Here is a 17,684-nt window from a genome sequence, read left to right as displayed (position 1 = left end):
AAAAGAATAGAATTTAATTAATGGAGTTATTTTTAAATCATCCTCACTACTTTCCTGTTTACAGCCTGAGAAAAAATATATATACAAGAAAGCGTTACATCTATATTGATGCATATAATCCAGATATTATTTTTAACCAGATGTTTGTTTTTAAAATTCAATGAGAAGCATAATGTCAAGGTTTTCCTAAGAAATGCTTCACTGTGATCTATAACTCGTGTTCTGACCTTCTTTCACTGAAAAGCAGTGGAGCATAACTAACGTCATTGTTCCCTCAGCCTTTCTTTCAGAGGGTACTTGCTGTCATTTCCGCGGAAGGAGAAGAAATGATTTAGTCGCAGGAGATTGTGACTTCACGCTTTCTCTTTGTATTTTTTTGTTTACTGGATTATTTCTTATCAAAGTATTTATTCCTCTGTCCGTGGTGCTGAATTTTTATAATTTGAATCTAATATTGATCTGCGCAGTACAACGATTATTCCTCGGTTTGAGCTTAAGCATTTATTTATTTTTTTAAAGTGAAGTCATTATTTCAGTATTGGGGGGACCCTGTCAATCCGTCCTAATAAAATGCAACTGAGCGAGTAAGAGGGAAGGGACCCTGACGATAGACTGGCATCGTTCTTCACCTAGTTTTGAGTCTAAAGGGGCGGTGTCCGTCAGACAAACAGGAGAGGTTTTTACGCACAGAGATCCAGCTTTACGCAACACTTGATTGCATGTTGGTGGACTGTGTTTTACTTTGTTTGTATTCGAAAGCTAACATCATAAGTGAAACATCTGTCAGAGTAAAACTTTTTTGAGTGCAAGTGCAGAGCAGGTGGTCTTGGAACAGCATCTGTCATGGGAGCGCACGGATGGAGCGCGGTGCGAATGGGGATCGTAGTTTGTGGATACTTGGCGTTTTTCTGCAGTGAGTTCGTCCCGGTTACTGAAGCCGGCTGCAGGGAGAGGGGGAACCAGAACTGCTGCCCCAGCCGAGACAACAAATGTTTTGAGTACACGAGGAGAAAAACGGTGTGCTACTGCGACAGCTACTGTCAAAAAACCAGAGACTGCTGCGAAGACTACCAACACGTGTGTCAAATATCAGGTGAGTTTTTCATTTCCCCCCAAATGGCTCCCGGAAATAAGAAAACATGCAACGCTCTTCAAAACTTTTTAATTGTTTCTTTCAGTGGCGGTTTTAGTATTAATAAGTCCTGGGCGAGTACTTACCTTATGCCCCCCACTCCTGTAACTTCTCATGTGATTTATCTCTAACAATAGGAACTAAAAAAGAATGATTGATGTTTTACAAATGGAAATCAGTAAATACAGAACTAGCTATGTATGGCCATATGCAAAAACAGATGTATAATATTATTAAAAAGTCAGTTTATTTCAGGAACTTTATTACTAAGTGAAACACGTTAAATAGATACATTACACACAGACAGATGTTTGAAAGCTTTTATTCCTGTTAATTATAACGCTTTTCTACTTACAGTTAATGAGAATTTTGCATCAGAAACATAATACAGAAATGTAGTCATAATGGAGCATATAATCAATACATGCTTAAAAGTTATCAATTTTCAAAATCTGAGCCTCTTCAGAATGCATATTTGAATTTATTAGATATAGATTACATGACCTTATCTGTATAGAATAATTCAGTTGAAGTTTGGCTAATCAATATCTTGTACCTGTAAGAAAACATGTTTTTCTTTTGTGCTCTACATTAAAAACTACCACAGGCTTGTTCTCATAGGCCCTCTAATTCCCCATATGGACAAAGGTAGCTGTCAGTGAGGTGACAGTAAGACTGCGAGACATACTACACATAACTGCCTCTAGTGTCTCCATCATGGCTGTCTGTTGTAGCTGAAAGACCAGCAATAATCTCTTGTGCTGAAAGTTTGAGAGGTAAATTTAGTCTTTGCTGTGTGTGTTTTAAAAGGAAGTTGCCTTCAGGTTAGCAGTTTTGACCCTTAGCCTTCTCATTACAGCTTGAAATTACACAGCTACATGTGCAAAGTGGGGCGAATGATCATAAGAAAGACACAAGTTAAACAAATGGTTGGCTCACTTCTTTCCACCCAATCATCTCGACTGCTGCTATATATGGACAGATGAAGGAATGGATGTCTTAGAAAGAGACTGCCAAAGATGGTGAGGATTGCAGTGGAGTTTAGTCTGCAGTGTGACAATCAGGAGACAGAGAGTTGTAACTTTGTTGTGTCTTAAAATGACCCATATGGAGTGAATGTGAAAACTGACTTAAGTGCACAAAACGAGCACCTGCAGGGTCACAGGAGCTCATAAAGTGCTGCAGAGAACCTCTTATTAAAGCACAATTACTGGTAGAGTTCAGTCTATTTGCTGTGGTGTAAACTGTCTTATTTTGACTTGAGCCAGTAACCTTCAGTAAGCCAAAAGATCACTCATCAAAACCCCTTTAAGAGATTACAATTATGTCTCATCTAAGGTTTCCTCTTTTAATTTACTAAAGTGATCTGTCTCAATAAACGTTCTTTAGTGAGAAAGATTTTTGTCTTAAAGATAATATTCAGGAATGCCTTTTGAATATATCCTCACTCTTTGAGCTTTATCAAACTCTTCTACATCACAAGAACAGATAAATGTGTTTTATTTCAATTTTATGAGTCAAATGTTCACAATATACTTGTGACTTGACAAAAATAATAACACTGCCCCTTTAAATAACTGTAAACAAAACTTTACACTCCCGGCATGTCAGTAAATGAGGAAGCCAGCTGAGGGGGTTTCAGGCATCTCTTAATTAGTCCCATGTATTTTCCAAACATAAAAATTACAGGAGTAAGCTCAGTGAAGCACTTCAGGTCAGTGTTGACATTACCAGTCTGTCTAGAAGGTTTGCTTCCTCAGAGGTCAAAACTCCCACGTGCAGCAGATGGATCACATGTTTCACAGTGTTTTTTTTCCTCTGATGATCTCTGACAGCTATGTCTGGTGAGATGCAGGAGCGGTTTGTCTTCGCAGACTGAATGTGGTTTCCACAAGGTACAATTTTCCTGTATTTCTAAATTACAATGACCATTAGAGCAGATGCGCCTCAGTGAGCGTCCTCTGATGCTTAGAAACGTGGATGCATGGATCGGTTTCATCAAAGCGCTCTGGTGTCCTGATACGAGACACCTGATCTGATTCTGATCCAGCAGCAGGTGAACACAAAGTCTGTAATTAACCTGGGTCCGCTGCAGCAGTTCAAAGACTGTAGAGTGGGTGACATCAGAAGACTAAAACACTGCTTATCATGACTACAACACAAACACTTAACGGTTTTCAAAGCGGTAGCATTTTTTTTTCCAGGGAGGGTGTTGAAATGAAATCTTTCGGGGAAGCATGCTGCGTCCCCGCAGCATGCTTGTGAAGGACATCCTGGATAGTTCTAGTATGTAAACAGGATATTTAAAATAAGGTACACATTTATTTAAATCTGAAAATATTAATTCTTTCTACTGATGGCAGGAAGCAACAAATACAACTCTGGAAAAAAAAATAAGAGACTACTTTAAATGATCAGTTTCTCTGATTTTACTTTTTATATGTATATGGTAAGTAAAATGAATTTTTTTCTTTTACTCTATGAACTACTGACAATATGTCTCTGAAATTTCAAGCAAGAATTTTGTATTTATTAACAGAAAATGAGAAATTGTCAAAATAACAAAAAAGATGCAGTGCTTTCAGACCTCAAATAAAGCAAAGAAAACAAGTTCATATTGATTTAGAAACAATAATACTAATGTTTTAACTCTGGAAGAGTTCAGAAATCAATATTTGGTAGAATAACCATGAGGTTTTCAATGGGATTCAGTGCAGTGGGCTCTTAATGTTTTCCAGAGCTGCATTTCACTTTTCTTATTGTACGGCATGGAAAAATACTTTTATAAGGGGATCTGTTTGTGTTGTAATTGTATGAAAGAAAATATACAGTAATGGAAAGGAGAAATTGTGTAGTGGAAGATGTTCAAGGTTGAGACAGATCACAGAAAATGCACATTTTTAAAAGAAAATTCAAAGCATCACAGCAGAAACAGTGTTTAAAGGACCACAAAACGCAAGAAACAACTGGCAACCAGCCTTCATGCATCCTGAAAGAGATATAATTTCAAACTTTTAGGGTAATCAGAAACCAGAGCAAGTGTCTAACCAGACCAGCAGGCAAGATCAACTAAAATCATAACTGAGCACAGACAGAACATAAAAAGGAACACAGAACATGAAACAAAACCAGTCAAACCAAATCAATCAAATAATTTTCAAAGACAAACCACAAAGTCTAAAAATAGAGCAAAGGATCACACAAAATGTCAAACACAATGAAACATGTTCAGCTTGGTAGTTGTTGTATATATTGTAATACTTGCTAAACTATTATGGAGGGGGAAAAGCCTCTAAATTAGTTTTAAAAGTAATTTTAAACTGAATTGAGTTTTGTTTTTCCTCAATATCAAGCTCCTGCGTTACAGATTTGGCTGGAGGTCGACATGCTCTCATGATATTTTGGGTTAATTTATTTTTTCTGTACATTAAGATTATTCATTAATCTTAAAAATACACAAGCTCTGACCTCCACTGTTAATAATGTGATATTTGAAGTTCTGAGATTTCTTCAATAGAAAGACAACTCAACCTGTTGCTGATCCTGATAACCTGGAGGCTCAGTTGACAGGTTTGAATTTTACCAATATGAGGAATTGTTGGTTTGATTTTGATTCTGCCAAATCTAACTCAACTCAATACAATTCAACTTTATTTGCCTGGAAATTTAAGGACTTTTCCAAGGAAAAATTAAAGAAGCAAAAACTCAAAGTTCTTGTTTAGGTTGTCTCTTTTCTGTTTTAATTGGATGAGAATCTGCCCTTGACACAAAAAGCCCCTTTAAGGAGTTCTGTCATAAATTTCATGTTCTCAGTGTGTTTTCAGTCAAAATAATTGCTCATCTTTACTGCACAGACTGTAAAGATCATGCAGGTCCTCAAAAATCTGGAGGAGGAGGCTCCTTTATACTCTAGCGGTCTGGTTGTGTTCACTCTGACAGGTTCTTCACCTTAAATGCACTCACATGCCTCCCTCTGCTGCAGATATCTGGCTTCTTTTACTTTTTACTTGGGTATTTTTGAAATGCCAAGATCTCTTCGTCCTTTTTCCATTTATTTTCACTCCTCCTTCACCTTGTTTCCTGTTCATTCCCCTTCCACATGAAATGCCACAGCTGCTGTGGCATTTCTCTTCATTTAGTTTCCTGTGCTTGGAAAAGTCCTGATTGCAAAGTTGATGTCCAACATCTGCTTCATGACTGAAAACAAATAAAAGGTTCAGTGGGAAAAAATTTAAACCAGAGAAGGGAAAAAAAAAGAAAACAAAAGAGCATGGTAATTTATCTGAAATTTTGGCAAAATCACAATCACATTTGGTTCACATCCATGTCAACACTTGATGATCTCATCCTTATCAATTTCCCAGGTCATATTTGCTGTTTATATATCCTTAAAAATATGACGTTCGCTTTATATGAATATTCTCATATAGGTCAGATTATGGCTTTAAAAAATTATTTTGTATGTTGTCAGATGATAAAACTTAAAATTCCAACACTTTCTAAACTTGCCCAATTGTTATTGCCTCAAACATAAAGCAATGAATTCAAAGCTGAGACAACTTTAGTGACATTAAGTACTTCATTGTTAAAGCATAGCAGGGTTTAAATACAAATACTTTTTTTGAATGACGACAGTGTTGCAGTCATACCCGTAGAATAACTAATTTCTCTGATTCTTTAGGGTTTTATGGATGTCTGGGGAAAAGTGCATAGAGTTTAAGACAAAAGTGTTTTAATTAATCCTTGTTAAGGGGTTGGTTTGTTTGCTGTTCCTGTTTATGCTGTTATTAGAAAAATTCATCCCCATCAAAGGTTTCACCAGACTTGTGGTTTTATTGTGTTTCCTTTGCTGATGTTCCTAAATGTTAACAGTGGTCAGATCTTGGCCTAGTGGGACTCACTGTATTGGGAAGGAGACAGTGTGGTGGTTTTGAGCCAACGTGGCCTTTCAGACACCAGCTGGACATCCCATCAGAAAACCAGAGGGGGAGGAGGGAGGCAAAAAGGAACCAAAAAAAGGCAACAGATGGAGCAGAACAAGGGCTCGTGGAAGACAAAAGAAAGATATAGCTAATTGTTTTTTTTTATGTTATTAAAAACATGCTTTTTATTAGAGTAAAAGCGAAAGGATGGAGGCGATTCATACTTGCGACAAATTCTACAAATAAATTTAAAATCTTGCCAAATTTGTGAGCTCCTTGGCCTCTTTAACAATGGGAACTCCCCAACACTTTTAGTTTTGTGCTGAAATATTACAAAATAAATAAAAAGGGATCGCTTACTTTCATTTTAAAGCCATTACATAATACTAACTTATCATAAACAGTAAACAAAACAAAACAAGACCACAAAATCTTACCAAGTATTTTTGGTCTAGTTTCTAGTGCGAATATCTTATAACACATGAAATAAGACAAAACTGACTTACAAGTAACTTTTTAGGACGTTATAGGAGCTTTTCTTAAGTAAATAAGTCAAGCTTAAAAAGTGTATTGTAGTCAATACGCTTTTTCTTTAGCAGTAGTAACTTTGTTTTCCGATCTGGTTTTTTGGGGGGGGGGTTTTCTCTTTCTCTGCGACATTCTGTACAAACAAAAAATGTGCTGTAATTGTGCGTTAGGCCTGGAGTTGGCAAAAAAATAAAACAAATAAAAAATATTAAAAATTAATTAAATTCCTTTTAAGTAAATAAGTCAAGCTTATTTACTCAAGCTTATTGATGAAAAAAAAAACTTTGTTCCTTTGACAGATTATTTAACTTATATTTTCCCCATGTTATAAGTTAATTTATCTGCCAATGGAACAAGGACTTTTTAAAAAGTCAATATTAAGAAATTATTTAATTAAAACATGTCTCTATGTCTTTCTGAAAAGTTACTTGTATGTTAGTTTGTCTTATTTCAAGTGTACTAAGATGTTTGCGTTAGAAACTAGACCAAAAATACCTGGTAAGATTGTACGTTTTTGCAGTGAAAAGAAATTTTCCCTATATAAATTGAAGAAAATAAATGATTAGAACATATTTGATGCAGCAAGGATGTTTTTCTTTCACTGGTTTTAATATTAGGATCTAATTTCTCTCAAAATATTTAATAATGCTCAAAAAATGATTCTAGCATAAAACTCATATTAAAGAGGAAAGCTGAATTTGCCAAAGTAAATAGAGCAACAAACACCATTTGTTTCCTGCATTGGGGTCAGAGGTCAGAGTTGGTGAGAGGCTGTCCAAATGGGACTTTCTCCTCCACAATGCAAATAGGGCACAATGGTGACTGTGTGATCCAGACTGTCAGGGTTAGCGTGTGGGTGGCACCAGAAGCAGAGTGGGGGCCCACCACAGTTTGGTAATTTCCTCCTGACCTCTGGTGGCTCGGGGCCAACAGGTTTATGCTTCCAGACAAAACCTTATTCCTGTTTGCATGAGTGTGTTGATGACCCATTAAACAGAACTGATTTCACTGTGGAAAAACCTCAAGTGTCCTGCTTGTTTGTGTTTGTGCTGCTAAAAAAAGGACAAAAATAACATTAAAACTGCTCTGTGCAAGGGGAAGGAAAGGCATGTTAGGATAAGAACAGGCGCAGAAGGCATAAGTAGGAAGTTATTATGCTTTTCACCCGTTTATCTTTTAAATTCTTCTCGAGAGAACGTTTCTGTGTGTGTTTTATATGAAGATGAAAAAAAGTGGAAATTCCCCAATCATTTGTGTGGAGGTTTATGTTTATTTGTATGTAAATGATGTGTTTCAAAACTATTCATATCACATTACAAAAGCAGACTTAAATGTATCTTATTGGGATCTTATGCAAGAAACCACTTGTTTTAATATACTACAAAAACACAAATATCTTAGTACACTTGAAATAAGACTCCACTTACTTATAAGTAACATTTCAGTATGAGCTTGTTTTCAGCCAATAATTTCTTAATATTGATGAAAAAGTATTAGCTATAAGTGAAATAATCTGCTTGTGGAACAAGACATTTTTACGATACTCTAACTTATAACAATGAAAAAACTCAGTGTAGATTCTTTACATAGAATGAAAGTTTACAAGTTTTCTAATTTCTAACTGTCCTCTGACAACATTAATGTCTAAGGACAATAAGAGTTGTGAATTGTCCTCATTGTTCAGGATAATTCCTGAACAGCGAGAATTAAATTAGCAAGAGCTAATTTAATGCTTATGCTAATTTAATGCATAAATTAAAGAACTTAAAATGTATTACAGTGTCCATGCCACATTTATTAGCACTGCTGCCTTGCAGCAAGAAGGCTCTGGGTATTGTCCTGTGATGGACTGGTGACCTGTACATGGTGTATACTTCCTCCATCCATTGACTGCTATAGCTAGGCACCAGCCCCACATGTCTCTGCATGGATAACCAGGTGTAGACAATGAATGCATGGATGGATGGATGGATTATTTGCTTTTAATGTACAAATTGTGCTCCACTTTTCCTGGGTTTGTTACATGTAGTTAAAATAACATATTTTTTTTGTGATTGCAACTGAAAAAAATAATAATAAAAAAAGTTTAAGCATGTTAATACTTTTGCAAGATGCTGTTTGCACATTGTTTTGTGGGAAAGTAAAGTGTCAGGTTGGAAGCACTAATGTTCAGGAATTCACAGATTCCACAGTGGCTTTGTGGATCCGCCGTGTCACCGCGCCGCCCTCTCTCCTCTCAAAATTTAGCTTGGGAGTGAGCCAAACAGGCGGCACCTTAAAAGCCCCTTTTTCCTCCCACACACACACACACACGCGCACACACACAATTATTCAATCGCAGTATTGTACTGATGGTTGGATGAGTTTTATAAAGAAAGAGTGGAACCCTTTATGTGGCGGGGGAGATTAGATTCAGTTATGGTATATTTATCCACTCCTTCTCTGTCATTTTATCAAGGTTCTCAGAGTATCATGCTATGTGCACCTGTTCTGTTCTCGTGTTCTCATGTCATGGAAGTGGAAGTGAAGGGAATGAAAATAATATTCTGGTGTAAATGTGTTTGTTCAGATTTTGATGTTTTTGTTTAGGTCCTGATTGCCTCTCATTGCCTTGTTTATAATGTTTGTGGTTCCTCCTCAAAACAAGGCCCTTAAATGCCCACAGCCATTAAATCTGGTAACTGAACAAGGCTTGATTATTGTTTTTGTTTTTTTGGCTTTGATCAGAATAGCAATCTCAGGAATACAACTTCCCCTTAGTTTGTTGTAATTGGCCAAATCAGCCTCCTGAGCAGGAAGTCTAATTGCTGCTGCTGTTTACGTGCTATGTTGCCCTTGCGGGTGTGAGTTTAAAGGGCAAAACTAGAAGGGACAGGATGCCAATTAGCCCCTATCTAAAGCCACCACAACACATATGACCTGGGCTGCAGACTTCCTGCGTCTGGGATGTAGCTGATCCTACATAAATCACTTTTAATAACAGCTACCCAATGCCACCTGCCTACCTACAAACACACATATATGTGTGTGTGTGTGTGTCAGCTAATGCTAAAAACCAGACACTGTGACATGAATGCAAAGATTAGGAGAATATCTTTAACTCCCAGAAAGTGTGGCATGTTTTATATCAGGGCCCTTAGATCAGTTCCTGTTCTTTGAGTTGGTTTTCTAACAAGACTGACATATTGGTCAATTTTCCTTTGGCTTAGCCAGATTGCACTGGAAAATGTCTACAAATAGCAATTTTAAAACTTCTTTCAGGATCTCAGTTTTGTTTAGTTCTGTAAGTTTAGTTTTGTCTTTCTGCTGGAAGGTGAACCTCCACCTCAACCTCCAAGAAAATACATTGAATTTTGTGTTTGTAAAATGACACAATGGGAACAAACCTTACCCTCTGTAAATTTGAATAACATTTACAGAACTGCTTAAAAATAGCATTTCTGTCAATAATACTTAAAACTGCTTTCTTTATCTGATAGCCAAGGAGTTTTACATTAAAGTTTAAACAAACAAAAAGAACAACATTAACAATTATCTAGATATACAGATAAACAGACAGATATACTGTATGTGCTGCAGTCTCTCCAGAGTTGTTTACTTTATCAAAGTCATGTTGAACCCTTCTGTTGCAAACTTCAGCTAACTTCTCCTCACTGAGGATCTTTTGAAACTCTCTAAAGTTATTTTGTGAAATATCTCTATGATTTCCTGCACCCCTCAGCAGCCATCGACTGTGCGGTTGGATCATGGGGTCCCTGGTCGTCATGCTCATCTCCTTGTGGAGTTGGCAGCAAGGAGAGGAGTCGCCAAGTGACCATTCCCCCGAGAAATGGAGGAACCCCTTGCCCAGATCTCAGACAGAGACGAGGGTGTTACGGAAACAACGTCATATGTGACAATGCCAAAGGTACAACCTCTGTGTGACTGCTTCTGATCTACATTGTGCATGTGAGAGCTTCTTGTCTGAACTCTGTTACATATTAATTTGGTTTCAGTTTTTTTCAAAAGAGGTCTTGTTAGGAGTTGCACTGTAAACAACACATTTCCAAACATCTGTTGTGACATCCAACATCCAGCTGGAATATTTCATCACCTCAGTTACAGACTTCATTATTAAGAGGTTTTCCAGACTGTAAGATACCAGGACACTGATAATTCTGATGCAAGCAGAACATTTCTTCAGAAAACAGAGTAAAACACTGGTCTGTGTCACTCTGACTCATCTAAACAGTTTGAGCAATTAGCCAAGCAGCAGATTGAGATACAGTATGCAGCTGGTAAAGACATACAAAAAGTCAAAGTAGAAAAAAAAATTAAACTTTTATTGCTGGAGTATAATCTAACACGGTACACCAGCAAGGAGATGTGTAAATATGACATATCACATATACTGCTTTCCCTTGGCCATTTTTCAAACATGAAAGAAATGAGAACATGCTGTCTATATAATGTATATCAGGGGTGTCAAACTCCAGTCCTCAAGGGCCACTGCCACAGGTACAAAACACTGTGATGAAATGGCTTAATTACCTCCTCCTTGTGTCGATCAGTTCTCCAGAGCCTTGCTAATGACCTAATTGTTCTATTGAGTTGTGGTGCAGGAGAGGCACATCTAAAAGTTGCAGGGCAGTGGCCCTCCAGGACTGGAGTTTGATACCTATGATGTACTGTATATATAGATATATGTTGAGTTTCACAAAATAAGAAATTGCTAAAAGGTTAGGATTTTTATCTACCTTTTCTTATGCTGCCAAAACTGTTGATAGGGATGTATTTGAACTTTGATTTCTTTTTTGTTTGTATCTCCACCACTAAACTTTAGAGGTGGCAAAAATCCTGCCTGATTTTTTCAAGAGGAACTTCAAGGACCCTTGGAGGAGACCTCACATGCTGATGAAGGAGGAGAAGGACAGGTAATGCCACACCACACTACAATAAATACTGTATGTTTTCTATGTTATTACAAACAACAGCAACAAACAATTGGTGAAGCTGAAAGGTTTTTTAGCTTCTCCTTATAGAAAAATTAAACCACACAAAAATGTGACATCTGTCCCTGGAGGTTTGCTTAAATATCTTGACTTATTTTAGATGACAAAAATCACTTCAAATTCTTTTTGGAAATCACAAATATCCCCTTCTGCAGGCTCAGAATATGTTTAGATAGATCTACATAACAGTTTACAGCTGGGTGTGTCATGCCTCTAGCATCATAAACAACCAACCTCACTAATGAGTGCATGCACTTACAATAAAAGCCGTAATGACTTTTTAAGGAGTCACAGACTAAACTTTCAGATATCACAACCTCGTTGTATTTTTCCATTTAAATAAAATAATCTTTCTTTGTTTCTTAAATTTTAAAGAGTTCTGCAGGTTTTCCCTGTACATGTTTGATTTCTGCTCCGGGTACTTCGGCTTCCCAGGGTCCTAAATCATGTTTGTTATGTTAATTGTTGTTTAACCTCTTAAAGCTGCAGTATGTAACAAATTTTCTTAACATATGTGTTGAAACTGTCACTATGTCATGACAGTACAATTTGAGACAGATGATCTGTGAAAAAATGTAACTCCTCTGCCTTCTCCCAGTTCTTGCAGCACTAACTAACAACCGATCAGAACCAGGAGGCGGGTCTTAGCTCTGTCAATCAGGCTTGTATATGTGCTTCTCACAGCTACACTCCCCTTCTTGCTCTCTGCTACAGTACTGCTTCTTCCTGATAGCAGAGGCTGTCATGAACACCCAGACTAGTTAGCATGGCCACCGATAACGAAGGATAAATAGTTTGTTTCTCTGCCATTAGTACATTGAGCATGTAAAGGTTATGGGGGCATTTAAGGGGTTAAAAGAGCCTTTAGGTGTGAGTGTATGGATGCATGCTTGTGTGTCCTTTGTGCCTCTGTGTTTTCCTGTGATGGATTGGCTAGCACTACACAATGTGCTCCGCCTTTCACCGAAGATAGGGACTCTCTTGCAATGCTGCAAGTGGATATAGACACTGGATGGATGGATTTAGACTGAATTTTTATTCTGATTTCCAAAACCTGGTGGAAAATGCCCTGCATTTTTCAAGTGAACTTTTACCTCTAGCTCATTCTGTTATGGAAAACGATTCTTCAAAGCTGCAGCATTTTTGTCTTGGTTCATATCAGTTTTGACGTCAGTTCAAAGGTCACTCTAAAATCAGTTTTGCATGAAGATTAGAGAACACAGACCAAGGCCAATGTTTCCTTGTGCTTTGGCTGTGTAACTGGCAGGACTGAATATGTATCATGGGCTGACCTCTACTGATAAAGTTACTTTAATCCATATCAATGGAAAACCCCTCACTGCATCTGTGTCATTTTTTATCAAAGCTGATTTTAGTGTTATTTGAACTGCTAAAAAACAAGAGAACAAAATCGTGACTTGTTTCCTGTCTACTCAGAACCATTAAGCCTGATTAAAATGGACATGAGATCTCTTTGTTTTGGCTGAAACGGAAAGCACCAGGGAACTCTGAGTCCTCATAAATGAAGCTGAGTACATATGACTTCAAACAGACATCTGGTGTATTACCGCTGTTGTCATGGAAATTGACCCAAGAGACATGAAATTAATCTGCACGCCCTCAGATTTCTTAAAACTCTGTCTGAGATTTTGGAGTGTGAGACATAGCATGAACATGTGTGCTATTGTGGTATTAGCAGGTTTACAGCGACTGAAATTAGTTATTGAAGCAAGTTTTTACTTAAATTAGAGAGAAGATACAATATTGTGCATTTTAGTACATCTAACAGATAATCTACTTTTAGAGTCTAATGGAAAACCTTCAACTTGTAAACATATATACATACAGTACATCATACATGTTTTAATACTGTATTTGTAAGATTACAATCACATAACGCAATGGATTTGGGATTTGTGTCATAAAGCAACACAACATAGCCCATAATATTAAAACAAAAGAAAGTTAATTCATGGTTTTCAAAATACTTTGTAAAGAAAAAATCTGAAAAGTGTGGCAGGCTGTCTGAAGAGCATATGTGAAGATATGTTTTCATGTCTTGCAACTCATTCTGAATTGGATAAGCCCTCATTTCTATATAATTTTTTTTATTTGTCTGAATATTTCTTTAAGAATATTTTATTCTTAAAGAAACTAATTGTTGAGTTTTTTTTATCTATGGAAGGATGATTTGCAGAAATAAAGGCTTTGCTGCATGCAAATTATTTACTCAATGTGCATTAAGTTACTGAATAAAACTTTTCAATGATTTTCTAATCTATTAAATATTGTGGGCCAAAAAATTATTTTGTTTGCATCAGAGCATTCACCCTTGTTTTGTTTTTTGCTTAGATTTTTGCAAAGGACTTTGGGTAGCTATCTTACAACAAAGGACATTTTTGTGGAAAGCACAAATAGTTCCTTAAAGAGACTTGAACTGTGGATGTTTGCAGCACTTCCAGAGTTACATTTGGTCTTTTGATGGCTGATTATTTCTCTCCTTGCCCTTTCTCTCACTTTAATGCAAATGCAACACATTTAGTTAGATTTTTATTTGTAAAATAGAAAATTAGAACAATAACAACATATAATTTTTCTTCCACTTAGCAGTAATGTGCTTGTGTTTCTAATATAATTTTTATATTTAATATGACCAAAAATATTAATAATTTTTTAAAGTTTTACAAGGCACTCTATTTCTTCTTGGTTAGGGTTGGGGTTCCTTATTTTCAAGAAAGAAAATGAAAGCAGTGCCTGCTGAAATGTCACTGTGAAATCTGGGGAATAGAGAAGCTAAAATCTAATGTTTTCATTGAAGAATCCTCCCACTGACATTTGTGTTTAGTCAAAGCTGCGCAAGTTACAGACAATATAAATAGTAGTGTGGAGTTCAAAGAGTATTCAGAGAGCACAGCTATTAGAGGAGAAAAAAGTCTTTAATTGTTTCCAGTCTGCAGACTGAGCTGTGTTGACATTAGGATTGAGCAGGTGACCATGACACTGCTGGATCACCTTCAAAAGGAACAAATCTATTGTTGATGCATTTATATTTAGTCTGGGTACATTAAACTGAATTGTTTTGGAGAAGAAAAACCTTTTTACAATTTCTTAAAGCATAGATGTGTCCCAGCATCTCCATCTGGTTATTTTTCCCATTTGTCTTTTTTGTTGGAGAAGCTCAACTGACATTAAAGCAAAGAACAACAAGTTGGATGAGTGACTCTTTGCTGCAGAGCTGAGCAAAAAAAAACCTCCTTCGTTCTCTCAGAGAAACATGTACAGGTTTCCAAATTATCAATATTTATGTCTTTGTGCTTTTGAATCCTGTATAAAGTCAGGTTTTCCGAATCATTTTTCCTTTCACTCCCTTTTTGTGCTGTCCTCCTGCAGTTACTGTGTGTACCTCAGGGTGAAGCAGGCCAGTGCTGCATGCAAGCTCAAGCTGTGGAGTGCTCAGCTGGTGCGAGAGCGGCTGGTCTGCGCAGAGTGTCAAAGTGATGCCATGTCAAACTCTGATCGCTGCGCAGGAGATGGCATGGAGGGCATTAGGTAAAAAAAAACAACAGCTGGAATTTAATACGTTTGCTGCAGTCAAAACTCTTACTTTGTTGAGAAATTAATTTTTTTAAATTATTTTTTACATAAGGTAGATACAGTAAAATAAATTCATTCTGTATTTGTTATACAGTAATTATAAATCCTCTTGGTTTTTTTTATTTATTTTCCAGAACCTTCTGGACTGCAGCATCTACTCCTGGTTGTCATGGTTCCTGGATGTGGGAACTATCCTCTGAGCAATGCCGGTGTCCTCCTTACTCTGTCCTTTTTGTTTGAGCCGATCTGATTGCCCTCAGAGAGCCTCTTCCAGCTGAGGGGAGCCCTGCTAGGGAAACCAGACCCTTTTGTCCTGATTCCTGGATAGACAACTCATGGAAAACAGCTGCATCCTGCCACTTGTCATTTCATCCTCTGTACTGTATATCCTAGTAATTAATCACATTGAAATTTTTGCATGTCTTCTCTTCAAATTTAAAAGCCACATAGCTGTACATCAAAACTGCTGCGAAGCCTACATTTTTATACCTCTGAATCTTTGCTATCTACCTCCATCAATGCAAATGTGTATGCTAATGCAAAAATGTATAAATCTGAAAAATCTTGTATTTTTATTCATACATTTTATACTAGTTTTGGTTTCTGTGTACTTTGTATGTGCCTTTATACCTAAACCTTGTTGTATCTAAAAGTTAAAGACAAAAGAGCAGGTGCTGCCCACAGTTTAAAAAATCATCCAAAAAGCTCTAAACATCTGTGCTGAAGACGATGTAAATACTGATAAAATATATGCATGCTCTACAATTTCATTTTTACAAATATTTCATGAAAAAGTACGATTGGGATGACTGGGTACTGATCACTCAGGTGCCTGCGTTATGTCATTTGTCAGGCTCTCTCCTCTTCTGCCTGTTCTCATGATTTATATATAATCTGTATTTATGTCTTTCATTCCTCAAACTCATCCAATTCTTTAAGAGTAACAGTCTGAAGCTTCGTTGATAAATTCCTTAGTGTTTAACTCACTTAGCAACAACGTTTCGGGATCTGGAGTCTGTGTTTTCTGACAACAGGTGTTTTTGCTGTAGCTCATTCTCAAACAGTTATAATAATGCTCTGACAGTGCTCTATCTAAAAAAAGGCATAGCTTTATCTTTTGTTTCTCTACTTTATCAGCATGTTTAGGCTTTGTTTTCATGTGACTTGCTGATCATTTTGCTGGTGTAACTTATTTCAGTGCGGCACAAGTTAATCGTATGAAGACAAAACTCTTAAAAGAAGCAGTTCTTTTGAACATTGTAAATCTGTTTCAGCCACTTTCTGTGCCTGTCTAAAGGGAATAACTTAGCAGTCTATACAAGGTCACATTACACAGGAAAAGCAGGATCTGCATCAGCCACTACAGTCTTTTTTCACAACAAGTTCATTGGGTAAAAACATTTAGTTGGTTAAAAAAAGTTTTATTTCAACTAAAGAACATAGCAAAGTCAGTCCATAGTTAAATTTTGCAAGTTGTTCACATGAAAATTATCTGTCCTTTTTGAAATGTTGGCTGCTCAACCATTCAGGTCTTATGGGAGTACATGTTGCTATGCTAAAAAGATCAGAGACAACACACAAAGAAAGTCTATCAAGAGTTGAGACCAGTCAGGGTTCCAGGCAGATATCAGAACATTGTTTTGGAAAACTGAGCCTTATAAAATATTTTCATGAGACCCCTCTTCAAACAGCAAGAAACCCCACCTTCAAATATGTTTTTGCTCACAACCGGCTCTGCTCACAGGGGAGCTTAATCAACAGAGCATCAGCCAGCATAAATAACACATAAAGCCAAGTTACTCCCATGCAATTAACTGAATCTCCTCCCAAAACTTCCTGCGTCTTCTTGTTTTTCTTTCTCATTGCCTTGATGGTCTGTTCAAAATATACTGCATATTAACTGCAATGATACAAATTTGACTCAGTCAGTCAATAAGTTCATGTTTTAGTTACAGCTGTTTTAAGAAGAAAGCTGATATATAAGTAAAGGGATTTTTGGTTTTTGATGCTGTTACTTTCTATCTTTCTCACATCTTTGATTTATATTTTGTATTTATTATATAAGAATTAATGATTTTTGTTAGTGCAACACCATACACTGTCTAATAGTGAAATTAAACAACTGTACTGTGTATTCTGAATATATAACTGCAACTTTGGTCATATTTTGGTGATGTGTGTTTCCTTCCTGCATCGTATCTTCTTTGGCATTTAGCACTTTTCCACTATTCAGTTACAGTGACTATTGCAGTAGTAAGTATATACCTCAGTGTGACTAGTTTTTACATGCAACAAGAATAGCAACATTTACGAAACCGTAATAAAAGCCAACATGTAACTGTGAACTTAAATTTCCAACATTCTCAACATTTTTCCCAGGTGTGTAAATGGGACGATGACTGGCAAAATGACAGATGGTGTTTGTAATTTTGCAATCTCCTGCAATTTGGGTTTGTTTGTGAGATGTCAGTGCATGAAGGTAATGTGTGGACAGATAAAATGCCAATGTGAGGCTCC

At 36.8% G+C, this 17,684-nt stretch overlaps 1 protein-coding gene across 2 annotated transcripts; it reads left to right on the top strand.

Moving 5' to 3' along the window:
- The first annotated feature begins 285 nt into the window (after window positions 1-285).
- LOC114154018 (somatomedin-B and thrombospondin type-1 domain-containing protein) lies at window positions 286-17,330 on the top strand. Of its 2 annotated transcripts, none has more exons than XM_028032748.1 (5): window positions 286-1,093; window positions 10,307-10,489; window positions 11,405-11,495; window positions 14,964-15,122; window positions 15,302-17,330. In XM_028032748.1, the coding sequence occupies exons 1-5, from the start codon at window positions 844-846 to the stop codon at window positions 15,405-15,407; spliced, it is 789 nt and encodes a 262-aa protein (XP_027888549.1). In that variant the 5' UTR covers window positions 286-843; the 3' UTR covers window positions 15,408-17,330. The 2 variants fall into 2 exon arrangements, with proteins under 2 accessions (XP_027888549.1, XP_027888548.1); XM_028032747.1 differs by having other exon boundaries at window positions 10,304-10,489.
- The last annotated feature ends 354 nt before the right edge of the window (window positions 17,331-17,684 follow it).

Source organism: Xiphophorus couchianus, chromosome 12 (genome assembly GCF_001444195.1).
Source record: "Xiphophorus couchianus chromosome 12, X_couchianus-1.0, whole genome shotgun sequence".
Lineage (NCBI taxonomy): Eukaryota > Metazoa > Chordata > Actinopteri > Cyprinodontiformes > Poeciliidae > Xiphophorus > Xiphophorus couchianus.
This window is presented reverse-complemented; position numbering and strand designations above follow the sequence as displayed.